Source organism: Amblyomma maculatum, chromosome 7, assembly GCF_055883805.1.
Source record: "Amblyomma maculatum isolate TAMU_Amacu chromosome 7, ASM5588380v1, whole genome shotgun sequence".
Taxonomy (NCBI): domain Eukaryota; kingdom Metazoa; phylum Arthropoda; class Arachnida; order Ixodida; family Ixodidae; genus Amblyomma; species Amblyomma maculatum.
In genome coordinates this window covers 112085800-112112576 of record NC_139350.1, presented here as the reverse complement: position 1 = coordinate 112112576, position 26777 = coordinate 112085800, and the positions used below count along the sequence as shown (strand labels likewise).

The window sequence follows — 26777 nt, the reverse complement described above, 5'->3', positions numbered from 1 at the left end:
CTTCTTTGTGCTGATGATATAAAAATATTCAAGGTCATACATTCTTTTCAAGATTGCTTGTTGTTGCAATTGGATATATCTGCTTTTTCTGATTGGTGTGCGAAGAATCGACTTACCCTCAATTCTTCCACAACTAGGGTTGTCTCATTTACTCGTAAAGCGCACAGCTTTCTCCACCATTAGCCTGCGAATTCTGTGCTGTTGGACAGGGTTGATGAAATTAATGACCATGATGCACTTTTTGACCGCACCCTCAGCTTCTCCTCTCATACTAAACGCATTGCTCAGCGGGCTATGCGGACACTCGGATTCGTCTGCAGACTTTCGAGAGAGTTCCGTACTCCACTTCCATTCCTAAAGCTGTATCTGTCCATATGCTTGCCGATTTTTGAGTACGCGTCGGTTGTTTGGAGTGGAACTTGTACATCGAACAGGAACAAGGTTGACAGAGTACAGCAAAACGTTTTACGGATATTTCGATATCGCTTTCCTTGCTCAACTTCCTCCTCTCGGTCCACCAAGAGTACCCAACTGAATCTTCCTTCTCTTAACTGCCGTCGTGTCAGAGTAGATATATTTTTCTGTACAAGCTCCTTTATGGCCACAGTATGTGCCCTCAACTCCTAGAGTACAGCCTAGTATGAGTTCCGCGAAAGAGCACTAGGGAATTCAGATCGTTTCAAGTTTCTCCGTTTCTTCATTCCCATTCCCCTCTTGACAGAATGCAAATGTTGTTTAGCTCTTTTTGTCTTCACCTTGACATCTTCCAAAACTCGGTCTCTTCTTTTATATTGGACGTTCGTAGCTTTGTATTCTAAACTGTATTTGTGACGTATAACTTCCACTTTCTAGCCTAAGTATTGTATTTAATTTACTTCACGTTTTGCTTTTTCTCCTGTTCAGTGCTGTTTAAAGTATCTTGCACTGCTTTTTATCCGTTTGTCGTTTATATTTTATCTTTAAACTTTAATTTTGAATCTTACTCTCCCGCGTTCAATTCTATTTCTTTATTGTATTTCCCTGTATTTCTAGCCAGTGTGTTATGTACCGCGCAATTGTTGTGACTGGAATGGTTTTTTATTTTATGTATATTTCAATTACTATAATCAATGTCAGTTATTTGCTTTTTTGTCTCTATCTACTTATTGTTTTTTTTCGTCATCTGCTCTACAATTCTCTGACTGCGTATATAAGACATGCAACTCCTTGATTTCTTTCTTTCCGTGACACTTTTCGTCTCAGTTTCATTTCATGGGTCATTTGTTTCTTCGTTTGTGTTCTACCTGTGTGTGTAAAACTTGTGTGTGCATTTCCATTTTTTTGTGCTGCAGCACGAAGACAACATGGCTGTTCTTGCATGCATAAATATTGATTGATTGATTAATATAATATTATTATTATTAATATTATTATTATTAATAAAGATTTGCCGAGTGACAATAGCCTTCCTATCTGAAGTTTACAAGCTCTTCTTGGGAATGCAACATTGTTCACCGTACCACCTCAGCGTACCATCCGCAGACAAATGGCATATTTGAGCGTTTCAACCACACCTTCGGCGACATGCTGACAATGTGTATTTCTTCCGCCTCCTACAACTGGGACCACATTCTTCCATTCGTCACCTATTCTTATAACTCTACGACACAAGCAACTACAGGATTCTCTCCATACTTCCTCCTGTACGGCCATGAGCTGTCTTGTCCTGAATTCGGATGCTTCCAAATTCACGACTTTCACAAGCTGCAATCTATGTTGCGGAATGCTACTAGCTTGCCCGGTCATTCACTTCTCCTGCCCAGCAGCCGCAGCAGCAAAAACCACCCCCGATATATCCGCACTTCTTCCTGCGTACTGCCCACACTTTGGTCTGACTATGGGTAGCTTCCCTCAGACCCGGCCTTTCCCACAAACACCTCAGAAAATAGCGACATGCCTACTGCATTCTCAAGCTAACATCTCTGGTAAATTACCTCATCGATCACCCTCCATCCTCACATCACCACAAGCCTCCAGGCTGACGCCTTTTCGCCTACAGGAACTTATAGTCCAGGCATTCGGCTCCGGAATCTTCAGCCCCTGACGCGTAAGGAAGGCGCGACGAAAGCCGCAGAACACTCCCAACGACGCTTACGCGTGTCTTGCAAAAAGCTATCACTACTCGCCGGATGTTTTTCTAACTGTTCGCCGCGTAGCACACTGTAAAAGACCTTTTATTGCCATTTTACTGTAAAATGCGCGGTCATTTGGTTTGAAATTTGTAAGTATTTGCTTTGATCTAGAATTTTTTCAACTGTAGTCTTACAGCACTCTGAGCTTAACTATGGATTTTGTCTTGATCGTGGATTGAAATTACATTCTGCTCTACATTTCTCGCAGCGGCTGCAGCTCAGCATCAGTTTCCATGCACGCGCTGCGCCGGGGGGAATCCCGAACGCTGGCTACTTCGTTTGCCTCGCGATATGCTGTACATGGTGGGCGGCTGGAGCTCTGGAGGGTACCGGAGTGTTGTGGAGGCGTACGACCCTCGTGCCGACCAATGGCGCACGCACGCCATGCAGGGCATTTCACCTAGGCAAGATATGTAGTCCCAAATGAGTAATTGTAGAATAAAATCTCGCCGATTATATAGTATAAAAGTCAAGTAATATTCTATCATGTTTCGTTCGTTCATTGGTTACTGTTACCGCTATGATGTTGAGGATATATAATGAGAGGTAGAAATCATATATTTTATTGTATTCCTCCCTCTTTGTTTTTATTTCTGGCCCGAGCGCAACAATTTACCGCTGCTGGCCGCGGCGCAGTTCTAATGCAGGTATATCATCTGCTGATAGAGATGACAGAGATTACGCGGTCGATGAGTGGCAAATATCCTGGCGCTCCTATCTGGTGTCCCTTATGGCAATAGTACTACATCAATTATCACTTTGAGTCAACGAAAGACAAGAGCCGAAATCATTTCCAGTGTCCCTAATGGCAATAGTACTACATTAGTTATCACTTTGAGTCAGCGAAAGACAAGAGCCGAAATCATTTTCAGGATACACCATGGCGTAGTGCTGGTTGGAACGTTCGTCTACGTAGTGGGCGGCATGCAGGGAAGCACGTGCCTTCGCTCCTGTTACCGATTCGACACCGAGCGTTGCGTCTGGGAGACCTGCTCGCCTATGGACATGGGTCGGGGCTACGTCGCAGTCGCTGCCTTGGACAATGAGGTCTACGCCATCGGGGGACGCAACGGTATGCGCTCGCATTGCGAAGTATTTAAACCTGATAGCGTCAAAGGCCTTCTTCTCCAGCAAATATTTTGTCGGTATTACCGACACCATCGTTGGTGTTGTGAGCCGTGATCACGCTTCTGGCAGATATTATAGTTTGCAGAGGAAAATTCTAGGCACTAATTGTCGGTGGGTTGTGGGAAGTCACCAGACTGGTGCCATGTGTGGCAGCTCATGTGAGATAAGTGACTGATATGATTGTAAGATTAACCGGGGGTCTTTTGCTAATGTGTAATTTATATCCATGTTGGAAAAAGTTTCACATTATGCTTCAGCTTACTAGTGTATGCTAGTGAATGTATTAGAGATAATGGAGACAGAATTTAGGAAATCAGTGATTAAATCTGTAAAAAGTTCTTCATAATTGAATGGGCTAAAGTTGTATGGTAAGGCTTCATTGTTGACTGTACTAGCATTCCAAGAACCTATTGGCAGGTTTCTGAACATAAAAATAGCTATTGCGTGATTTGCTTTCCTACATTTGCCCTTGTATGCCACAACAATCCCTTATAAAACAACCTTACCACCATTTTTGACTTTACGATCAGAATGGCTTCTGTGATATAATAATGATATTTCCGCGTACGTTTTTCAGTGATCCATCTCCTCTACCCATAAAGCAGCAGTGTCTCACATATAATGGAGGATACAAATGTGCAAATATGCATTACGTCACGCACATCATAATTGCCGTAATAGGCGGAAGGGAATGGAGGCTTCTTAATTAAAAAAAGTTAATGTTGGGTTCATTTTGATTGAATCATAAGTCTAGGGTATATTTTAATGGTTACGCTGACATTTTTGTTCTTTATCAACATCAGATGCTTGGGGACTCGTAATTGCCAGCTGGCATAATGTCCAGCTTAAAAACCCACACCAACGTGCCTCATATGGCCTCGGTGTAGCAAGCCTTTTTTGGCGTCCAAGAGCCCTGGAAGCTTGATTTCTATTTCATCCTCTCACCTCAAATGAACAGCTCACCGAAACATTGTGACATTATCTGATATTGTTACGTGACACAGCCGATCGACGTATGAGTGTTTGGCCATGTCCCCTCCCAAGTTACACAGGTCACATTTCTTCACGATCCGATGCATGTTCGCCTCCTGATTCATGACTGTCGATGGAGGGCTCGGCAGTTTCTTGGTAGTAATATCGCTATCTCGTAATGTCATCAATCAAGTGATTTTTCAATTGTTATTTTGTAGATTTCACTAGATGACATCTAGTGATGTTCTGTCCAAGGTTCAACAGTGGTGTTAGTATCGTTTGACTTTGAAAGGTAAATTTAAGGTTAGCTGAAGGTCACATGCCCCGCACGATATGAAACGCGGAACGAAGGCATCCGAACCCACCAATCGTCAAAAGGGGGCGCCAGGTATGCCTCAAATCTTTACTCTGTTGGACCTGTGCAGTGACCACTTAAAGTGCAAGGTTGTGACAGGCAGGCCTTTTGATGGCACTGGCAACCGAGGACCCTAGGTGTCTGCTTTTACCTTTCGTTATTTAAAATGTTTCGTGACCAACCACTTTTTGTTGGACCTTATACATTTTGTGCCAAACCGCAAACTACTGCTTTAAAGGTTTAGAGCCACAAAACTTGAAATGATCAACAAATATCTTAGCTTCGTTAGCTGGAAACCACCGTAATCTGTTCTTACAAAAACGTCTGTCTCGACGTTTTTATCGGAACTGTCTTCCACAAACGATGTTACATATGCAAGTAAAAGCCATTGCTGAATAATATAAGGTCAAACACTCATAGGAACACCGTCACCGACCAAGAATATTGTTCCAAACTTTCGTTTTTGTGCCACTGCTCTCGTACACGTACAAAAAACAATCGGGGCGAATTTGAAATGATCGGGTTCAAACCAAGGTATTCTGGTTCAATAGCCAAGTGTCTTAACCACCGGGCAGACATGTTTAAGCAGGATTATAAGCATGTTTAGGTGGGGTAAACATCCGCATTTTAGGTCATGGCTTCCAGATGATGCCACAAGTAGGGCTTAATGTGTAAAGTCCGCAATCGATTAGCAGTTGATGCTCGGCTGATATCAAAGGCCCCTGCTAAAAGTGCTCAAGTTGGCTCAACGGGTGCCCGATGGCACCACATGCACAACTTAGGCTGCAGCACACCGGGCACATAGCCACATAAAGTGTGGATCAGGTATGTATCGTTTAAAGAACAGCAATTATACCGAGATAAGAGAGTTTAAAAAAGAAAAGCCGTGATTTCAATGTATTATCGGTTGAGCAGATATACCCTGCCAATTTTTTACATCAGTTGTAATTAGACAAATTTAAAAGGTCTTTTATGACCAGTCTCCGTAGTTTCATGAGAGGGACCCCGGTGAGAGGGAGCTGGGGGGGGGGGGGTAGGCGCTGCAGGGAAAGTTTGCTCCTCTTAATGAAGAACCCTGCGTATAGTATTCAGAAATGTGGCGCAATAAACACAAACACAAGAGAAGAGGCACAACAAACGCGCACAATACCAACTGTAATAAGAATTTGAAGACACTTCCTCTTCACCACTCCTCTTCTACACTCAGGTACATCTCATCTTCCTCCTCTTCTCATCTTCCTCTTCTTTGCCAAGGAGATAGTGGCACCTTCTTCCTCGCAGACCATAAACATCGTCCAAGCATGGCAGTCACCAAATCTACACTGTCTTGTTACTCCACACCTCTGCTTTGCCCAATAACTCATACCACGCTGGACAAGCAAATATCACCACATAGTCACATAGTCACACACTAATAACCACCGCCACACATATACAGTAGGACATGTCCATCCACACCACATCACTTGTGCAGTCCCTATGTATTGAAAAACTTTAACCTGCCAACGTCTACGAAGCCACGAAGCCCATGTACTTGAGGGAAAAAGATTCCTTATAGTACCATGGCCCCAAAACGTAAGAGGAGTCCAAGAATAACAGCTTTAGGCCAAGAATAACAGCTTGAGGACCGATAATAATAATTACTCAAGAGGATTGCTCAATAAAAGTAAATCCTTTTCTACGTAAACTCAACGAAGCTTCACTAATACATCTGTCTTCTTTCTTCTGTATCCAGTACGCCTCTAAAATTTCGCGCGCCATATTATCCCGACTCTTTTCTAAAATGTTAAGCCTGCTAAACAACGGCTCACACTTGCACTTCTGACAGTGCAAGGGTAAATTCGATCCCTTGCATTTTCTATGCACTTCTAATGTTCCCTCATTCTATCACTGATACATCTTCCAGTTTGCCCTATATATTCTTTACCGCACGTCAGAGGAATCTCATAAATCACTCCCACCCGACATCCGATAAAACTCTTTACATTCTTCTTATCGCATTGTCCTTTCTTTCTCCTCCCTAATAATGCATATAACCCAACCAGTTTTTTGGGGGCCAGTTGTTTGCGTTTGTAGCGCCACATTTCTGAAAACTTTGCAGCACCAACTAGCCCCTCAAGCGGTTATTTTGAGAAACACTGCGTATGGCTATGATTCCGATTATGATTGAAAAAAGATCCACAAAACAAGCCGCAGACGGGATGCATTAATGCCGTGATGTCGTATCATTAAGGTGGAGCTGAAGTCTCCACCAGATTATTTAGTTGACAATTGGTGAACTTAGCCTTGTTATACCGGGGCACAATTTAATGCAGTCATGCAGCGCTCAGCACAAAAGGTCCTAGCTGTGTGCTATGTAAGTTTTTCTAAAACGTTGCCTCACTGTTGGGTTCCGCGACGCAGAGTCAGTTCGCCTTGCCACTGTGGAAAGGTACAGCCCCATCTCGAACCAGTGGACCAACGTGTCCCCGATGACTACAGCGCGCAGCGATGGCTCAGCTTGCGCCTTCAGAGGTGGGTTCGCTCTCTGCTGATGCTTAGCGTCGTTGCACATATTGAAGTGAAATTTCATGGCGTACCATATACATGGTTGATAAAGTATGCTCCCGCGGTTCAATTCTTCTGAACCCGACTTGAGATTTATTATTAGTTACACCGTGAAAGTAGCCGCATGATCGATATCCCGTTTGCTTTATTTCTGCAATAAAGGATATGTGCACGGGTGAAACAATAGATAGATAGATAGATAGATAGATAGATAGATAGATAGATAGATAGATAGATAGATAGATAGATAGATAGATAGATAGATAGATAGATAGATAGATAGATATAAAGATAGATAGATAGATAGATAGATAGATAGATAGATAGATAGATAGATAGATAGATAGATAGATAGATAGATAGATAGATAGATAGATAGATAGATAGATAGATAGATAGATAGATAGATAGATAGATAGATAGATAGATAGATAGATAGATAGATAGATAGATAGATAGATAGATAGATAGATAGATGGATGGATAGATAGGTGGATGGTTTGGTTTGGTTTGTAGGGTTTAACGTCCCAAAGCAACTAAGGCTATGAGAGACGCCGTAGTGGAGGACTCCGGAAATTTTGACCACCTGGGGTTCTTTAACGTGCACTGACATCGCACAGCACACGGGCGCCTTGCTTTTCGCCTCTAGATAGATGGATGGATAGATAGATAGATAGATAGATAGATAGATAGATAGATAGATAGATAGATAGATAGATAGATAGATAGATAGATAGATAGATAGATAGATAGATAGATAGATAGATAGATAGATAGATAGATAGATAGATAGATTCCCGCAAACGCAGAATCCAACGGCCGAGGCGTCCAGTCAAATGTTTGAGGGTTGATAACCAACACAGGGCGTGGTGATCGGTACGATTGTGAAATGGCGGCCGTAGAGGTAAAGGCGGAATTTCTGAACTGCCCAAATGACGGCGAGGCACTCTTGCTCAGTGATGGTGTAGTTGCGTTCCGCTGGTGTTAGAGTTCGACCGGTAAACGCATTTACATTTTCTGGAGAAGTGGTGTCACGTTTCAGAAGTACGGCGCCGATACCGAGACGGCTGGCATCGGTTTGGAGAATGGAGGCAGCAGTGTCGTCAATGTGAGCGAGAACAGGGTCCGAAGGGAGGGCAGTCTTCGGGGTTTGAAAAGCTTCTTGCGTTCTTCGGACCAATTGAAAGTAGTATGGCCGGTAAGAAGGTTGTGTAGTGGTGGAGCAATGGTAGCTAAATTGGGAATAAAACGGCGAAAGCGCCAAGATAGGTCAAGGAAACTGCGTAGATCTATAGATAGATAGAGACAGACAGACAGAGACAGACAGAGACCGACAGACAAATAGATAGATAGATAGATAGATAGATAGATAGATAGATAGATAGATAGATAGATAGATAGATAGATAGATAGATAGATAGATAGATAGATAGATAGATTGAGAGATTGATAGATAGTTAAATAGATAGATAGATAGATAGATAGATAGATAGATAGATAGATAGATAGATAGATAGATAGATAGATAGATAGATAGATAGATAGATAGATAGATAGATAGATAGATAGATAGATAGATAGATAGATAGATAGATAGATAGATAGATAGATAGATAGATAGATAGATAGATAGATAGATAGATAGATAGATAGATAGATAGATAGATAGTGTCGTGACGCTGGGGATAAGTCGACCCGGCCTTCATTTGGTAGTGTGCAGAGACTCCGGGTTGATGAAGGATTGAATCTTCGAAGTTGGTAAAATATATACAAGCAGGTTTAATGGCACTTTGAGACAACTTATTTACATGAAAAAGGGTATATCAGCAAAATGGCAAGCGTTAAAAGTTCATAGCGAGAAGCGTCTGGATGAGCCGTTTACCCAGGGCTCAGAGCGTCATTTCCTGCTCTGCAACGTCCTTAAAACCCCCTATGTCCAGCCCCTCTCTGAAGATGCTGACCAACCAGTTCAAGGGCACGCCCCTCAGATATCGGCATCCAATCGAACACATCACTGCACTGATGGTCTCATGCACTGACTGGTCCGGCATTGTTTCGTTGGGCGTGGTCACTTGTTGGCGGAAAGAGCTTGGGAACGGCGAGGAGGTACATTTCTATTCTTCAGCAAAGATCCGATATGCTGGTTCCGGTAAGGGGATTTCCTTCTCTGAAACCCAAGTGCACGTGCGCGCCACATACTGCTCCCAGCATTGTCCCTTTCCGACAATTGCAAATCTTTCCTGCATTCCCGGGAAATCCTCTAATGGCCGTATGCGTCATGCTCCTTTCTTGTCCTGCACGTCAGCGGACGTCGTCTCCTTTGGACAATAGGCATTCCTCACTTGACCATAGCGCTTCTCGACAGGAAGGGTGAACAATTGAACGAAAGCACTTCCGGCTATTTCCCACAGGGCGACATTTCTTTGTATTTTTCTAGACGTTCCCTTGACAGGGCCAATTTGGCATTTACAGGGTCTCAACAAAGGCTCACACAAAAGGATTCATGGAAACAGGCTCACTTAGCGCCCTTGCACCAAGAGCACATATCCATGCCCACAGGCGAACAATAGAGCGCGCAAGTGCGGACGATGCACTGTCATAACAATAGATAGATAGATAGATAGATAGATAGATAGATAGATAGATAGATAGATAGATAGATAGATAGATAGATAGATAGATAGATAGATAGATAGATAGATAGATAGATAGATAGATAGATAGATAGATAGATAGATAGATAGATAGATACATGGATGGATGGATGGATAGATAGATAGATAGATAGATAGATAGATAGATAGATAGATAGATAGATAGATAGATAGATAGATAGATAGATAGATAGATAGATAGATAGATAGATAGATAGATAGATAGATAGATAGATAGATAGATAGATAGATAGATAGATAGATAGATAGATAGATAGATAGATAGATAGATAGATAGATAGTGTTACCGGGAAACGCGGGACCAAAGTGCGCTCACTGACAAAGACGACGATCGAGGAACGCGGGCACGACGAAGCGTTGAAAAAGAGAACGACGCTGAGAGAGTAGATTCTGCACGGCTACCGAAGTCTTAGCGTCGAGTTCAGCCCATCGCAGTGCTGTCACATTAAGTACATCCCCGTAACATCTTGGTGGAGGTCGCGGGTTCGACACAATCTGACACTGGATCTCCGCAGCGGCCGTCACCTCGGAACCGTCACGATGGCAACCGACGCGGCTCCATCAACCTCCGCAACTCCGCATTGACACCGCATTGACACCGGCGATGCAAAACCTGTACATCGGAGGCCTTATCGTGTGTCCATTTCTGAGCGCCAAGTCATCCAGCAGGAGGTCGACAAGATGTTGGCCAACGATATCATCGAACCTTCGAACAGCCCCTGGGCTTCTCCTGTCGTGCTCGTTAGAAAAAAAGACAACAGTTGGCGCTTTTGCGTTGACTATCGACATCTGAACAAGATAACAAGGAAAGATGTTTACCCGCTGCCGCGAATAGACGATGCCTTGGACTGTTTACATGGAGCCCGCTACTTTTCCTCTATCGACCTTCGTAGCGGCTACTGGCAGATTTCTGTTGACGGACAAGACCGCGAGAAGACAGCTTTTGTCACACCCGATGGTCTTTACCAATTTAAGGTTATGCCTTTTGGACTTTGCAACGCCCCTGCTACGTTTGAACGAATGATGGACTCCTTACTCCGCGGCTTCAAATGGACGACTTGTCTATGTTACTTGGATGACGTGATTGTCTTCTCGCCCTCGTTCGAAAGCCATCTTCGTCGCCTTTCTTCCATCTTCGCACTTTTTCGCCGTGCCGGACTTCAACTGAACTCAAAGAAGTGCAGTTTTGGTCGCCGCGAACTTAAAGTGCTTGGCCATTTGGTGAATTCCACCGGCGTGCAACCCGATCCTGACAAAGTTCGTGCTGTCAGTGCTTTTCCATCTCCCCGTTCACCCCGTGATGTCCGCAGCTTTATAGGACTGTGCTCTTATTTTCGCCGGTTCGTCCCAAACTTTGCCGCTGTTGCTCGTCCTCTCACCAATCTCCTGAAGAAAGGCGTTCCTTTCTCATGGGGACCAGAGCAGGCTAACGCATTCTCCACCCTCATCGCTGTTCTCACCAATCCTCCTGTGTTGGCCCATTTCAACCCGTCTGCCCCGACGGAACTTCGCACCGACGCCAGTGGCCACGGGATTGGTGCCATTCTTGCACAGCGACAACGCGGCCAACACTGCGTGATTGCATACGCCAGTCGTCTCCTGTCATCAGCGGAACAGAACTACTCTATTACGGAACGGGAGTGCCTGGCTCTCGTCTGGGCCGTTGGAAAATTCAGACCCTACTTGTTTGGCCGACCATTCACTGTAATTACCGATCACCACGCCCTATGTTGGCTCTCTTCCCTCAAGGATCCTGCTGGCCGCCTCGGCCGCTGGGCACTGCGCTTGCAGGAGTATACCTTTTCCGTTGTATACAAATCAGGTCGGCTCCACCAGGATGCCGACTGTCTGTCCCGTTATCCCGTCGATCCCCCTTCCTCTACTGACCACGAGTCGGACCCCTGTGTGTTCTCTATATCGGACTTTTCTCACATAGCCGACGAACAGCGCTTGGACCCAACCCTCAGTTCTCTTATCGACCGCCTCCGCACACACAGCCGTGACTCTTCCCTCTCCCTATTCTTCCTTCATGGGAATACGCTATACCGCCGCAACATGCGACCTGATGGCGCTGAGCACTTGCTCGTCGTTCCCCAACACCTACGCTCTGCCGTTCTAGAACAAATGCACGACGCCCCTACAGCTGGTCATCTTGGCCTCTCACGCACATACGACCGCGTGCGCCGGCGTTTCTTCTGGCCTGGACTCTACCGCTCTGTCCAACGTTATGTAGCCGCTTGCGACCTCTGTCAACGCCGGAAGAAACCCCCTGTGCTGCCACCTGGACACCTGCAGCCGATTGCTATACCGACTGAGCCATTTTCTCGTGTTGGCCTTGACCTCCTAGGGCCCTTCCCCGAGTCCTTGTCAGGAAACAAATGGATCGCTGTGGCCACCGATTATGCCACGCGGTACGTGATCACTCGCGCCATTCCAACCAGCTGCGCCACAGACGTTGCTGACTTCCTTTTGTACGACGTCATACTACATCATGGTGCTCCCCGTCAACTACTTACCGACCGTGGCCGCTGTTTCCTTTCCCGAGTTGTTGAGGAAATACTTCGTTCTTGCTCCGTTCGGCACAAGTTCACCACTGCGTACCACCCTCAGACGAACGGCCTTACGGAGCGTATTAACCGCACCCTCACCGACATGCTCGCAATGTACGTATCCGACAGTCATCGCGACTGGGATATTAGTCTGCCATTTGTCACCTTTGCATATAACTCTTCGCGTCATGACACTGCTGGGTACTCTCCATTCTATCTTCTCTTTGGACGAGACCCCTTACTGCCCTTCGACACTTTGCTTCCCGCCGCTGGCCCCGTCACAACCTATGGCCGCGATACCATCGCCCGAGCCGACGCTGCTCGCCAGATTGCTCGTCACAATCTCACCGTCTCTCAAGAAGCTCAAAAACGCCGCTACGACGCTCACCACCGCGATGTGCACTATCCTCCCGGATCTCTGGTGCTGCTCTGGCTTCCGTGCCGTCGTGTGGGATTGTGTCAGAAACTTTTGCCCCACTACACGGGTCCTTACCGTGTACTACGCCCTGTGACCGACGTGACCTATGAGATTGCACCGCTCCACCCGAAGTCACCGACTGCTACACCTACTTCCGAAATTGTACATGTCGCCCGCCTCAAGCCATATTACTCCCCCTCCACACCACACGCCTAATACGCACCGGGACGGTGCCTTTTGCCGAGGGGGGTAGTGTTACCGGGAAACGCGGGACCAAAGTGCGCTCACTGACAAAGACGACGATCGAGGAACGCGGGCACGACGAAGCGTTGAAAAAGAGAACGACGCTGAGAGAGTAGATTCTGCACGGCTACCGAAGTCTTAGCGTCGAGTTCAGCCCATCGCAGTGCTGTCACATTAAGTACATCCCCGTAACAATAGATAGATAGATAGATAGATAGATAGATAGATAGATAGATAGATAGATAGATAGATAGATAGATAGATAGATAGATAGATAGATAGATAGATAGATAGCCCAGGTGGTCGAAATTTCCGGAGTCCTCCACTACGGCATCTCTCATAGCCGGAGTTGCTTTGGGACATTAAACCCCACAAACCAACCAACCAGATTGATAGATAGATGGATAGATGGATGGATGGATAGATAGATAGAAAGATAGGTAGATAGATGGATAGATGGATAGATAGATAGATAGATAGATAGATAGATAGATAGATAGATAGATAGATAGATAGATAGATAGATAGATAGATAGATAGATAGATAGATAGATAGATAGATAGATAGATAGATAGATAGATAGATAGATAGATAGATGGATAGATAGATAGTGTTACGTCACGAGCCGAGGAGTGCTGCGCCAGAAAAAGAAGAGGCGCGGGACGAGCGCGAGACGAGCGCGAGGGTTAGAGAACAAAAGAAGAGCGCCGGGCCAAGTGGTGTTTTCCTGGTGTCCTCCATTCTTCTGTGTCTATTTCTAGGCGGGCGCAGCGTTCCACAACATTTTGGTGGCAGCGGTGGGGTTATGTCGCTCACCCGCTCCCAAAGTCAAGGACGCGACGTGCTAGACGACAGGACTTTGCCACCAGGCAATGGCGCCGACGACACAACGGCTGGTACAACTAGACCTAGACGTTTGGAGGTGCTCAGTCCTTCGCAGCAGCTGGATGGAAGTATCAAGTGCCTCCTTGATATAGTTACTCAGTGGATGGATGCATGGAAGGCCCGTCTGACTGCCTAGGTTGAGGAGATGGAAGCTCTCCGGCGCGACTTCCGTCGCCTTGTGCCTGCCGAGCCCAACATAGGGCACGAGTCTTTTGGCGTCACCGCCACCACTGCCTCCAGCCCTGTTGTCACTAGGCCTGCTGTTGTAGCGGCCAATAACGTGCTCGGCGCGGTTACATCGTAGGACGTAGGGGAATTACCCACGTTTGACGGGATTATCTCGTGGGATGCTTACCGCATCCAACTGGAAGGTATTGCGACAGTGATAGGCTGGGACGAGAAAATGAAGGTATGGATGCTCGTCTCCAAACTGAGAGGATGCGCAACTGAGCTGCTGCAGAACGTGCCGCCCGACCAGCTGGGCTCTTACACCGTCCTTGTGGGCCTCCTGTTCGACCACTACAGTGCTTCAGGTCACCCCGTGCGCAGTACCACCGCCTGCGAACCCGCCGTCAAGAGCCCGGGGAGACATACCAGGACCTCGCCGCCACGATTGAGCGCCTGGGTGTGCAGTTGCTGCCGGGGGCACCTCAGAGCGTCGTGGCCCTGGTTGGAGCCGAGGCGTTTGTCGACGCCATCCGACTCACTGAGGTGCAGCGCTTGGTCCGTTTTCGGCGTCCTGAGTTTGTCCGCGCCGCCATGGTGCTCGCCATCGAGGCGGAATTGACTTTGTTGGCCACGCGAGGGTCGGCACCGTCTGCCGCGCGCGCCTTCTCGGTGCAGACTCCTCGATTGGCAGTCCCTACAGTGGCCTCTACCCGACGCGAGCATAACGATACCCGCACGACCTGCTTCCGCTGCGGCCTGAGGGGGCACTACGCGAGGGACTGTGCTAGCCTTTCGACGTCGGAAAACGATTTGGCGGAACTCAGGGGGCACCATTCCGCCGAATAAAATCCGTCCCCACACTGCTTCGTCCTTTTTGTCCCCTCCTTTCGTCGGTTTCGATAAGAACTGAAGCTCCCTATATACTCGTCGACGTCGCTCTGCTTGACCGGCACGTAGAGGCCTTGGTCGACACCGGAGTGGCTGTCAATGTGCTGGACAAATCGTTTATTTTTATCGAGCCCCACCAGCTTCTTCCAGCCGCCAAAATCCGGCTCTTAGCTTTTAACGGCGCCCCAGGGGAGCAAGTCGGACGTGTAATCGTCAATCTGACAGCGCTCGGAACGACCCTCTCCACCGAGTTTGTTGTAGCAGACAGCCCTATTTGGCCAGTGGTCCTCGGGTGCGGGTGGTGTCGGCAAGCCGGAGTCGTCCTTAGTATTACCACAACATAACCACGGGCGAGCCGAACTCTCTCTGTGCCCAACTGGCTTAGCAGGATTTCCACTCTCGGCGTCGCCCTGTCGGCAACCAAGCGTGCCTCAGAATCTGTGCGTTACCTCGCAACAAAGTGGCCACGTCGAGTCAAGCCGATCGACGTCACTGCCGTGACTGTAGCGTCCGCCGTGACTCTGCCTCCGGGTGCGGCAATGTGGGTGTATGCCAACTTGACAGTCCGATCACAGCGGAGATGCTTTTCGAACCCATCCGGTGTTCAGCTACAGCCCGTGAGATGACCTCCCCTCGATGCTTTCTGCCTGTGCTCAGAGGAGAGGCCCACGTATTTATGCTTAACTTCAGCCGCGCACCTCTCGTGCTGACGCCTGGCACTCAATTCGGTACGGCCTCAATCATGAACTCCGGATCACTGGTTGCGTCTCTGCAAGCCGACGCACCGCCTCAGCACCCTCCAGCATCGGCGGTCCTACCATGGGAAACATTTAACTTTGGCCCCACCCTCACCGACGCGGAGCTTGCCTCTCTCAAGGCTTTGCTGCTCGAACATCGCAGTTGCTTTGCTCTAAGCGCCGGTGAACTCGGGTGAACGTCCTGGCCCCAACACCGCATCAACACTGAAAACCGCGGACCCATTCATCACCAACGTCGCCGTGTAGCGCCAGCCGAACGGAGAGTCATCCAGCAGCACGTATGCGACATGCTTGACCAGGGAATCATTGCCCCATCTTGTAGCCCTTGGTCCTCCCCTGTAGTCCTTGTGCGCAAGAAGGATGGAACACTCCGCTTCGGCATTGATTATCGCAAGCTAAATGCTATTATGTACCTCGACGTGTACCCTCTTTCCAGCCTCGACGATGCACCTGATCGCCTGAAGGGGGCCCGTTATTTTTCCACCCTAGATCTGCTCTCGGGCTACTGGCAGGTGCCTATTCACCCCGATGATGCGGAAAAGACGGCTTTCGTGACTCCCGACGGCCTTTACCACTTCGACCGTATGCCCGTCGGTCTCTCGAATGCTCCAGCTACCTTTCAGCGCCTCATGGACCATGTCTTAGGCAATATGATGTGGACTATGGCGTTGGTCTACCTGGACGACGTAATTGTCTACGCGGCTACGTTTGAAGAACACCAAACACGACTCAAACTCGTCCTCGAAGCCCTTACTTCTGCTGGGCTTCGCTTAAAACCAAAGAAATGTTTCTTCGGTTCTGCAGAGGTGACGTACTTCGGTCACGTTGTGAGCCGGCATGGCATCCGTCCCGACATTGACATATTAAAAGCGCTTACGGCTTACGAAGCTCCCACCACCGCCAAGGAGCTCAAAAGTTTCCTTGGATTTTCTTCGTATTTCCGTCGTTTCATTCCGGACTTTGCCAAGCGAAGCGCTCCGTTGACCGTCCTGCTGAAGAAGAATGCAGCGTGGAGTTGGACGCCGGTCCAACAGCTCGCGTTCTTTGACATCAAGCACGCCCTCCTCAAGCTTCCCACATTGGCCCACCATGACGAATCGGCCCCCATCGTCCTCCACACGGATGCCAGCCAGGATGGGCTCGGCGCTGACTAGTCTGGTGACCACAAAGTTCTAGCTTATGCCAGCCGCCAGTTTTCCGACGTAGAGCGCCGCCGCCCCTCTTCGGAACTCGAGTGCCTCGCCGTTGTCTGGGCCGTCGAGAAATTCCGTCCCTACCTGTACGGCCGTCATTTTACCATAGTCACGGACAATAGCGCTCTCCCTTGGCTTCAGTCTGCCAAACACTTAAATGCCAAGATTACACGCTGGTCACTGCAACTTCAAGAGTGCAATTTCACCATAGTGCATCGGCGCGATTCTGCCCATCAAGATGCCAATTTCCTTTCTCGCCACCCTTGTCCCGTGACGACTTTGACGGATTTCAGGACTGCACAAACGCAAGATCCCGACATTGCGGCCATAGTCCAATTCCTTGGCACCGCCACCGGCGCAGGTCTCCGTAAACTGCGCCGCGCCTATCGAATTAAAGATAATCTCTTGTGTCATGTGAGGCGGCTCCGTGGTCAACCACCCGTGTGGTTGCCAGTGGTGCCAGCAACACTGCGGTCGCAAGTCTTGCGCGGCCTACACGACGCCCCCACAGCTGGTCATCTTGGTCGCGGCGAGACCTACCCAGTCGAAAAAAACTACAGAAAATGTTCTGATATTACGACAGAATGTCTGTGTGGTTTTTGACGGGAAACCTGTTGTGACAACAGAATATTCTGTAGTAACATCAGATATTTATGTAGTTACAACAGCAAATTTCTACAGAACTACAGACAACAGAAATCTACTACAGAAAAACTACAGAACTACAAAAAAGTACTACAGCACTACAGAAAAATCTGATGGTTACGACAGAACTACAAGATACTTTGTCGTATTTTTGACACAGTTCTGTAGTTTTTTTCGACTGGGTACGCACGAGTGTCGGAGCGCTTTTGGTGGCATATGTCCAGAGACGTCTAGGAATACATTGCATCCTGCCAGACGTGCCAATACCGGAAATCGTCCACGCGAATAACCAAGCCACCCCAGCAGAGTTTTTCGCAGCCTAGTTCACCTTTCGAAATGGTTGGACTGGACCATTTGGGCCAGTTTCGAAGACGCCCGCCGGAAAGAGGTATATTCTGGTTGCGATCGACTACTTTTCCAAGCGGGTCGAAGCACTGCCTGTTCCAGACACCTCTTCCGCTCATGCCGCTTTGTTTGTGGAATAGCATCTCGTTCTTCGGCATGGTGTGCCCCGACACCTCATCACGGACCGTGGGAGCTGCTTTATGTCCCATGAATTTGAGCGAACCCTCCGCTCCTTCGGCATTGCGCATTCCACTACATCCGTCAATCACTCCGAGTGCAATGGCATCGTGGAGCGTGTTAACCGCACCCTCACGGATATACTCGCCTAGGATCGTTTTGTTCCCGCGGCAGCTTTTGCACTCATACTGCGAGGCAAGAAACAATACATGTCACGCCGTTCTCGGTCGTCTATGGCAGAACACCCTCCATCCCTCTCGATGCAGTTGGGCCTTCCCCATCAGACTGCGTCACCAAGTGACTCCGCCCAACGACTTCGTTACACCCGCCTCGACGCTCAGCGCAACCTTCTCAGGGCTTATGCGCGTGTGCAAGTGGCCAATGCGGCAGCACCACCACTTCCCTCCTCCCGGTCCGGTGACTTGGTCCTCGTTCGCCGCACCATCCGCGCGACTGGCTGTGCCACGAAGCTCTTGCCCCGATACCGCGGCCTTTACGGCGTCGTTGAACGGCTCGGCACCGTGACATACCGCCTCGAAGACCTCCGGAGCATCGACTATGCGGTGTGCACCACATTTTCCCGGAGCATGTGTCAAACATGAAGCGATATGTCAACGGCGCCAGCATTGACTCCGACTTAGATACCTGGTCATCACCACTACTGTCGTCGCCTGCTGCCTCATTGCCTTCCCCACGAAATTCCGCCCCATATATGGAACGCCTGCTGCAGCTCGCCGACACTTTCCCCCCCCCCCCCCCGGTGGAAGAATGTTACGGCGCGCACCGAGTAGCGCTGCGCCAGAAAAAGAAGAGGCGCGGAACGAGTGCGAGGCGAGCGCGAGGGTTAGAGAACAAAAGAAGAGCGCCGGGGCAAGTGCTGTTTGCCTGTGTCCTTCGTTCTTCTGTGTCTATCTCTAGGTGGGCACAGCGGCCCACAACAATGAGTAGGTAGGAAGGAAGGAAGGAAGGAAGGAAGGAAGGAAGGAAGGAAGGAAGGAAGGAAGGAAGGAAGGTAGGTAGGTAGGTAGATAGGTAGGTAGCTAGGTAGATAGGTAGGTTGATAGATAAGTTGGTCGATAGAGAGGTAGGTCGACAGATAGGTAGATAGATAAGTAGGTCGATAGAGAGGTTGTCGATAGATTGGTAGAAGGATAGATAGGTAGATAAATAGATAGGTAGGTAGATAGGAAGGTAGATAGGTAGGTAGGTAGGTAGATAGGTATGTAGGTAGATAAATAGATAGGTAGATAGATATGTAGGTAGGTAGATGGATTGATAGTTAGATGGATGGATAGATAGTTGGATAGATGGATGGATGGATAGATGGATTGATAGATGGGTGGATGAATGGATAGATGGATAGATGGATGGATAGATGGACGGACGGTCGGACAGTCAGTCAGTCGGATAGACGGGTAGATGGGTAGGTAGGTAGGTAGGTAGGTAGGTAGGTAGGTAGGTAGGTAGGTAGGTAGGTAGGCAGGCAGGCAGGCAGGCAGGCAGGCAGGCAGGCAGGCAGGCAGGCAGGCAGGCAGGTAGGTAGGTAGGTAGGTAGGTAGGTAGGTAGGTAGGTAGGTAGGTAGGTAGGTAGGTAGGTAGGTAGGTAGGTTGGTTGGTTGGTTGGTTGGTTGGTTGGTAGGTAGGTAGGTAGGTAGGTAGGTAGGTAGGTAGGTAGGTAGGTAGGTAGGTAGGTAGGTAGGTAGGTAGGTAGGTAGGTGGGTAGGTGGGTAGGTGGGTAGGTGGGTAGGTGGGTAGGTGGGTAGGTGGGTAGGTGGGTAGGTAGGCAGGTAGGTAGGTAGGTAGGTAGGTAGGTAGGTAGGTAGGTAGGTAGGTAGGTAGGTAGGTAGGTAGGTAGGTAGGTGAATGGGTGGGTGGGTGGGTGGGTAGGTAGGTAAGTAGGTAGGTAGGTAGGTAGGTAGGTAGGTAGGTAGGTAGGTAGGTAGGTAGGTAGGTAGGTAGGTAGGTAGGTAGGTAGGTAGGTAGGTAGGTAGGTAGGTAGGTAGGTAGGTAGGTAGGTAGGTAGGTAGGTAGGTAGGTAGGCAGGTAGGCAGGTAGGCAGGCAGGCAGGCAGGCAGTTAGGTTTGTACGTAGGCACGTAGGTTGGTAGGTTTGTAGGTAGGCACGTAGGTTGGTAGGTAGGTAGGTGGATAGATATCAGGATGAAAGGCAGAGATGGTAACCAGAAAGGTCACCGGTTGGCTACCCTACACTCGAGAAAAGAGGTAAGGAGATAAAAGAGTGGAAGATTAAGGGGTCCTGGAGCACATTCAGAGTTTGTCACACAAGCCGGTTGCTGTTAGAAAAGTAAACAGGGCCGTATGCCTTAAAGCCGGTCGACTGCTGTAGCCACGGCCAAGGACCTTAACCGCCGTTAAAGGGCAAGGACTGAGGCGGTCCAGCGTCCAGCGCACAATGGCTCTAAAAACTAATCTTTTTACTATTCTTTTATGTCCAGATATAATCATTAGGAAATTAATGTGTTCTAACTACACTGATATTCCTATATTTCTTGACATGCCTCAGCCCCAAATTTTAGAAGCTTGCACCTTATTTTACTATGTCTTTGAGACCTGTGGCAATTGGTGTAAGTATTACGTTTCTACACTTCTTGGTGGCTCTAATAGGTAGCATAAAACGATGACGACCTCAATTCTTAGCTGCACTCATGAGTTGTCAAAAAATTGACTTGAAGTTCTTCCCGTGTATCGATGTCTATGCTACTTTCATAGTGTGTCTCATATACCGCAGTACAATTTGTAATGTTGTGACGCTGCCTACGACCCTTTACGCTTTCTTTTTTCAGTCGGAAACTAGAAAATGAGCTACACTTGGAAACAATTCGAGCGCATTTACCTTGATCGGCACGAAACAAAATTATTGGCATGTCGTATAATTGTACAGCTGCCCTGATTTTTAACAATATAGGGCGAACACCGACCGAACTGCTGGCCAGCGCCTTATAACGGGGATAAGCGTGCAACACGGCTAGAGTTTGTATACGCATGCAAAGGTAGAGCGTCGTCTGCTACGCTGTTCCGATCATGAGGACAGCCGCCCTGCCATATTATCTGTTCGCGAAAACCCGAAGGGCAGTAGAGCACATGCGCACGAATAACACGCGACATTTAAAAGTGATTTTCTTCCCGGAGAAGAGTCAAGATAAGAAAAAGTAAAAGAAAGGAAAAAAATACAGCAGCACGTAGAAAGCATTTCTTACAGCTTGGAACTTCTGGTTTTAGCAGCCTTCTTTGTGATGGAAACACGGTAAAAGTGGCACAAGCAAATTATGTGGGCTCTACTGCACGCCGGTTTCTTTTGTTTTTGTTTTTTCTGTTTGTCTTTTTTGTGAAGAGATATTGTGGCAGGGCGTGTTTCATCGTGATCGGAAGAGCTTACTAGACGACGTCCTACCTTCGTGCGCGTGCGCGAACTCTTGCCGTGTTGTGCGCTTATCGCCGTAGTAAGGCGCTGACTAGCAGCTTGGGCGACGCTCGCGCTATCTTATAAATATCAGGGCAGCTGTACCTATTAGGAACCGCTACAATTGACATACGCAGTGTCAATGAGACAAACTTCTTTTACTGTTACTGTTTTTTACTTTTACTTTTACTGTTTACGTAAAAGTGACCGAGTAAAGCTTGGGCTTTATTGCAGCTTGCAATATAAATCTTCATTTTTTCCTTATATGCAATATTTTGTTTTAAACCGCTTAGCAATATCGAAGTTTGACTGTGCTGTTTTTATTAAGAACAATCGAGCAACCCTTTTATTGCTTAACTGTGTAGCGGAGCATTTGTTACACCCCATATGTAAATCCCTCAGCTAAGAAAACTTTTCAACACCTCCCGACAATCGTATGACTTAAAGGGGCGCCGTAAGGATTCGGCTATACAGCAGGAGGAGGAAGTCGTGCTACCTGCTGACGTGGGGTTAAGGCAGTATAATTATTAACCACATAACCCCAGAGTTCATCTACTCGCAAATTCCTGTTTTCGCGTTAGGCCTAATGCCTTCATAGAGGTGAACTTTTGTTAGCTGCGTAAACGTCGATGATTAGCGAAGCCAAATAACTTCAAAGAAAGATCCCGGCGAAATATCACGCTTTCTCGAAGCTCACGCCGATCCCTGTGCATCCAACGCAGGCAGGGTCTACGTGAGTGGCGGCTGCGACGGTCACCTAGTTCTGAGCTGCGTAGAAGAGTACACGCCTTTGTCCAACTCGTGGTGCCTGATACAGCACATGCCCAGCCCCCGCAGCAGCCACCATATGGTGGAGATGTCCGGGCGCATCTTCATCATCGGAGGATTCGATGGCCACCGCCGAGTCGGCACAAGTGAGAATGACGAACTCAATAACCGGCTCAACTCACCTTTTGGGGAACAACAAATGCCACATGAGAATGTGTATGAGAGTCTATGGAAATGAAACCACTGGCTTTGTGCAGTCCCAGAAAAGCCGTATTCCTCCCATCAGTCAAGTCGAACGTATGTCGTCGATGCGATGACAGACCTTGCTGCAACTATTCAAGTATGGCGCTGCTAATATTGGAAAGACCGTTTCTGAAGCAAGTAGCAAAGCCGCAGCCGCGTGCCAATAAAATAGAGGTTTAGTGGACAACGAAAACTAAACAATGTAGCTTAGGCTTGGAAACTTAGCATTCATTTATTTGTTTAAAACGCTCAAGAAAGTTACGACTCATTAAATAATGTTTTCAAAAGCAAATCACCAGAACGGTCATTTGAAATAACCGGCTCTTATTCGAAGCTGATTTTACTAATGCGCTCGCCTTGACGCACAGCTTGACCAAATCCTAGAGCAAGTATTTAAAGCTACATAACTTTACACACAGAAGAACTAAAAATCATCGAACCACCTCAGCATGCCATTATGAAATTCGTTGCCTGTAGTTCAGTAACGCATGAAGGGCTAAGGGCTAATGGTACGTGCGGTGAAAAAGTAACAGCCATTGTTGTTGTTTTTTGGGGGGCGGGAGGGCGTACCTTAAGCGCTGTTCATTCACACGCGAGATGCACCGGTTAGCAATGTATAGTTTGTTGCAATGGTTTGGTTTGGTTGGTTTGTGGGGTTAAACGTCCCAAAGCGACTCAGGCTATAAGAAACGCCGTAGTGGAGGACTCCAGAAATTTTCACCACCTGGGGTTCTTTAAAGTGCACAGACATCGCAGCTTTTCGCCTCCATCGAGAAGCGGCCGCCGAAGCCGGGATTCGATCCCGCGTCTTTGGAACAGTAGTCGAGCGCCGTAACCCCTGCGCCCCGGCGGGGCTAGCAGTGTATGGAGTGTGGACAATATATTTTCATTTATTGGAAAATTATTCAACTCTTATCACTTGATTAGCACAATATATTTAATAAAAAGAAATATTATCGCTCCCTTCGATCCACGGACCTTGCATTCCAGCTGCTCTAGGCGACGAAAGAAGTTGAACAAGCGCCGACATGGCAGAAGGAACAGTTACGATTGGAAGACCGGATTTTTGTTCCTAGCAAGTTCTACAAAATTTCAATTAGATATTGTCACGTAGCCGTTTAGGCCCGTAACCAGAAGGTTGGGTTTTAACGGGGGGTTGAGCAGCTAGCAGGCGCAGAAGAGCAGATTCGGAGCACCGAGAGACGGCAGCTAACTTCAGCTTCTTCTCGAACGCCACGGGGCCACTTCTTCGAGTCCGCGCACGAGACTCTCGATGAGCAGCGGCCTAGCCGCTGCTGTTGCACACGCTACATTACCCCCCTCTCTAAAAAAAATAAATGTCAACTTGATGAATTCGAAAGCAGAGAGAAAAAAAAAATAAAACAAGAAACATGCGTTAGGCGGTGCGCTAATTTTCTCGCGAAAAGTACGGCTTCATGCGCACGACATGGACAACCTCGGATTTCTGCTGGCGACGAGTAGAAGAAAAGCCGTCCGGAAGCACTTCGTACATGACGTCGCTCAGCTGACGACGCACTTTGTATGGCCCAAAGTACTGCTTCAAAAGTTTTTCAGATAGTCCCCGACGTCGAATCGGAGTCCAGAGCCACACTCTGTCGCCCGGTGCGAAAGTCACTATACGGTGGCGGTGATCGTAACGCTGGGCGTCTCGACCTTGCTGGTTCTGGATGCGTGCCCTCGCCAGCTGTCGCGCTTCTTCTGCGCGTTGAGTGAACTCCTCGGCGCCAACTTCGAGGTCACGGCCGTCGTGAGGCAACATGGCTTCGAGCATTGTTGAAACTTCGCGGCCATACAGTAAGGAGAACGGCGTCACTTGCGTTGTTTCCTGCTGCGCCGTGTTGTACGCAAACGTGACGTACGGGAGGATGTCGTCCCAAGACCGATGTTCAACATCCACGTACACGGACATCATGTCGGCGAGAGTTTTGTTCAGACGTTCTGTCAAGCCATTAGTTTGTGGATGGTAGGCGGTTGACCTGCGATGGGTAGTGCCGCTTAGCTGCATGACAGATTCCAGTAGCTTGGCAGTGAAACCAGTGCCTCGGTCCGTTATTATAACTGTCGGGGCGCCGTGCCTCAGGACCATACGTTCGATGAAAAATTTCGCTGCCTCGATTGCCTTACCACGCTGGAGGGCCTTCGTTTCAGCGTAACGCTTGAGGTAATCTGTAGCGACAATTATACACCTGTTGCCGGAATCAGAAATTGGAAAAGGACCCAACAGATCCATGCCAACTTGTTCGAATGGGCATCTTGGCACTTGAACAGGATGCAGTAAACCGGCCGGTTTCACAGGCGGTGTTTTCCTTCGCTGGCAATCATGGCATGTTCTCACGTAATGTCGTACTGCGGCCGCAAGGTTTGGCCAGTAATAACTCTTCTTAATTCGGGCCAGAGTTCGAGCATACCCCAGGTGACCCGCGGTGGGCTCGTCATGACATGCCTGTAAGATTTTTTCGCGAAGAGACTGTGGTACGACGAGAAGGTAATCTCTTCCTGTCGGAGCGAAGTTGATCTTGTATAAGACATTGTTTCGCATGCAAAACAATGAATGCGTTCTGGCGAAGAAACGGGAACTTCTGTCGTGCGCGATTCCAGAAAATCGATAAGCGGTGCGAGATCCGGATCGTTACGTTGCTGCTGCGAAACAGTGAGCGCGTCGACGGCTGCGATAAGGGGAAAGTCTGGTTCTTCGTCTTCTCGCGCAGCCTCGAAAGGTGAACGGGACAAGCAGTGAGCGTCGTTGTGCTGACGTCCAGACTTATACACGATGGTCATGTCGAACTCCTGTAGCCGTAAGCTCCATCGTGCAAGGCGTCCGGAGGGGTTTCGCAAGTTCATTAACCAGCACAAAGAATGGTGGTCACTCAGAACCCGAAAGTGCCGGCCATAAAGATAGGGTCGAAATTTCATCACCGCCCATACAACAGCCAGACATTCTTTTTCGGTAGTGGAATAGTTCAATTCGGCACGGGACAAAGTACGGCTGGCGTATGCGATAACTCGCTCGGCACCGTCTTGCCACTGGACGAGTACAGCGCCTAGACCCACGTTGCTGGCATCTGTGTGGACCAGAGTCTCGGCATTCGCATCGAAATGGGCAAGCACAGGCGTTGTCTGCAAGCGGTGCCGTAACTCGTCGAATGCCTTTTGCTGTTCGTCCGTCCAGGTGACGGTGACATCATCCCGGGTGAGACGTGTCAACGGAGCGGCAATGCGCGAAATGTTTTCAATAAATCTGCGGTAATAGGCGCAGAGGCCCAAGAAACGGCGAACTGTCTTCTTGTTACATGGAGTAGGGAATTTGGTGGCGGCTGTTGTTTTAGCGGGATCGGGACGAACTCCCCGATGGCTGACGACGTGGCCCAAGAACAGGAGCTCTTCATAGCCAAAGTGACACTTTTGGGGTTTTAACGTGAGGCCCGCAGATCTGATAGCCCGTAGCACAGCGGAGAGACGTTGGAGGTGTTCCTCGAACGTTGGTGAAAACACAACAATGTCGTCCAGGTAGACTAGACACATCTGCCATTTAAGACCAGACAGAACTGCGTCCATCATTCGCTGAAATATCGCTGGAGCGGAGCACAATCCGAAAGGTAGGACTTCGATTTCATAAAGTCCATCGGGCGTGACAAACGCTGTCTTCTCGCGATCACGTTCATCGACTTCGATCTGCCAGTAACTGCCCTTAAGATCAAGCGATGAAAAGTAGTGCGCATGGCGCAGCCGGTCTAATGATTCATCAATGCGTGGCAGCGGGTAGACGTCTTTTTTGTGACCTGATTGAGCTTACGGTAGTCCACACAGAACCTTAAACTTCCGTCTTTCTTCTTAACGAAGACAACAGGCGAAGCCCAGGGACTCCTCCATGGCTGTATGACACCGTCATTTAGCATCTCGTCTACCTGCTGGGCAATGACTTCGCGTTCCAGCGGTGACACTCGGTAGGGGTTCTGTCGGACTGGTCGGGTGCGGTCGTCGGTTATTATGCGGTGCTTAGTCAAGGGCGTCTGTTTAACTGCGGAGGCGGATGAGAAGCAGTCTTGGAACTGAGAGTAGCCCGACGAGTCTTTCCTTCTCTGCCGGTGACAGAGCGGGATTCACATCAGGGTCGAAGTTGGGCGTTTGGCTGGCAGACGTGTTGGTCTCAAGAACAAAGCAGTCGTGGGCAGCTTCTGCGACACCTTCAAAGTAAGCTACCGTGGTG

At 48.4% G+C, this 26777-nt stretch overlaps 1 protein-coding gene across 1 annotated transcript in view; it reads left to right on the top strand.

Annotated features, from left to right (window-relative positions):
• The window catches only part of LOC146184436 (kelch-like protein 18), a 49089-nt gene extending 26545 nt beyond the window's left edge, over positions 1-22544 (top strand). The window contains exon 5 of the mRNA XM_084608534.1: positions 22261-22544. Coding sequence (XP_084464660.1) covers positions 22261-22544 — 284 coding nt within the window. The remainder of the gene's footprint in view (positions 1-22260) is intronic.
• Positions 22545-26777: the final 4233 nt, after the last annotated feature.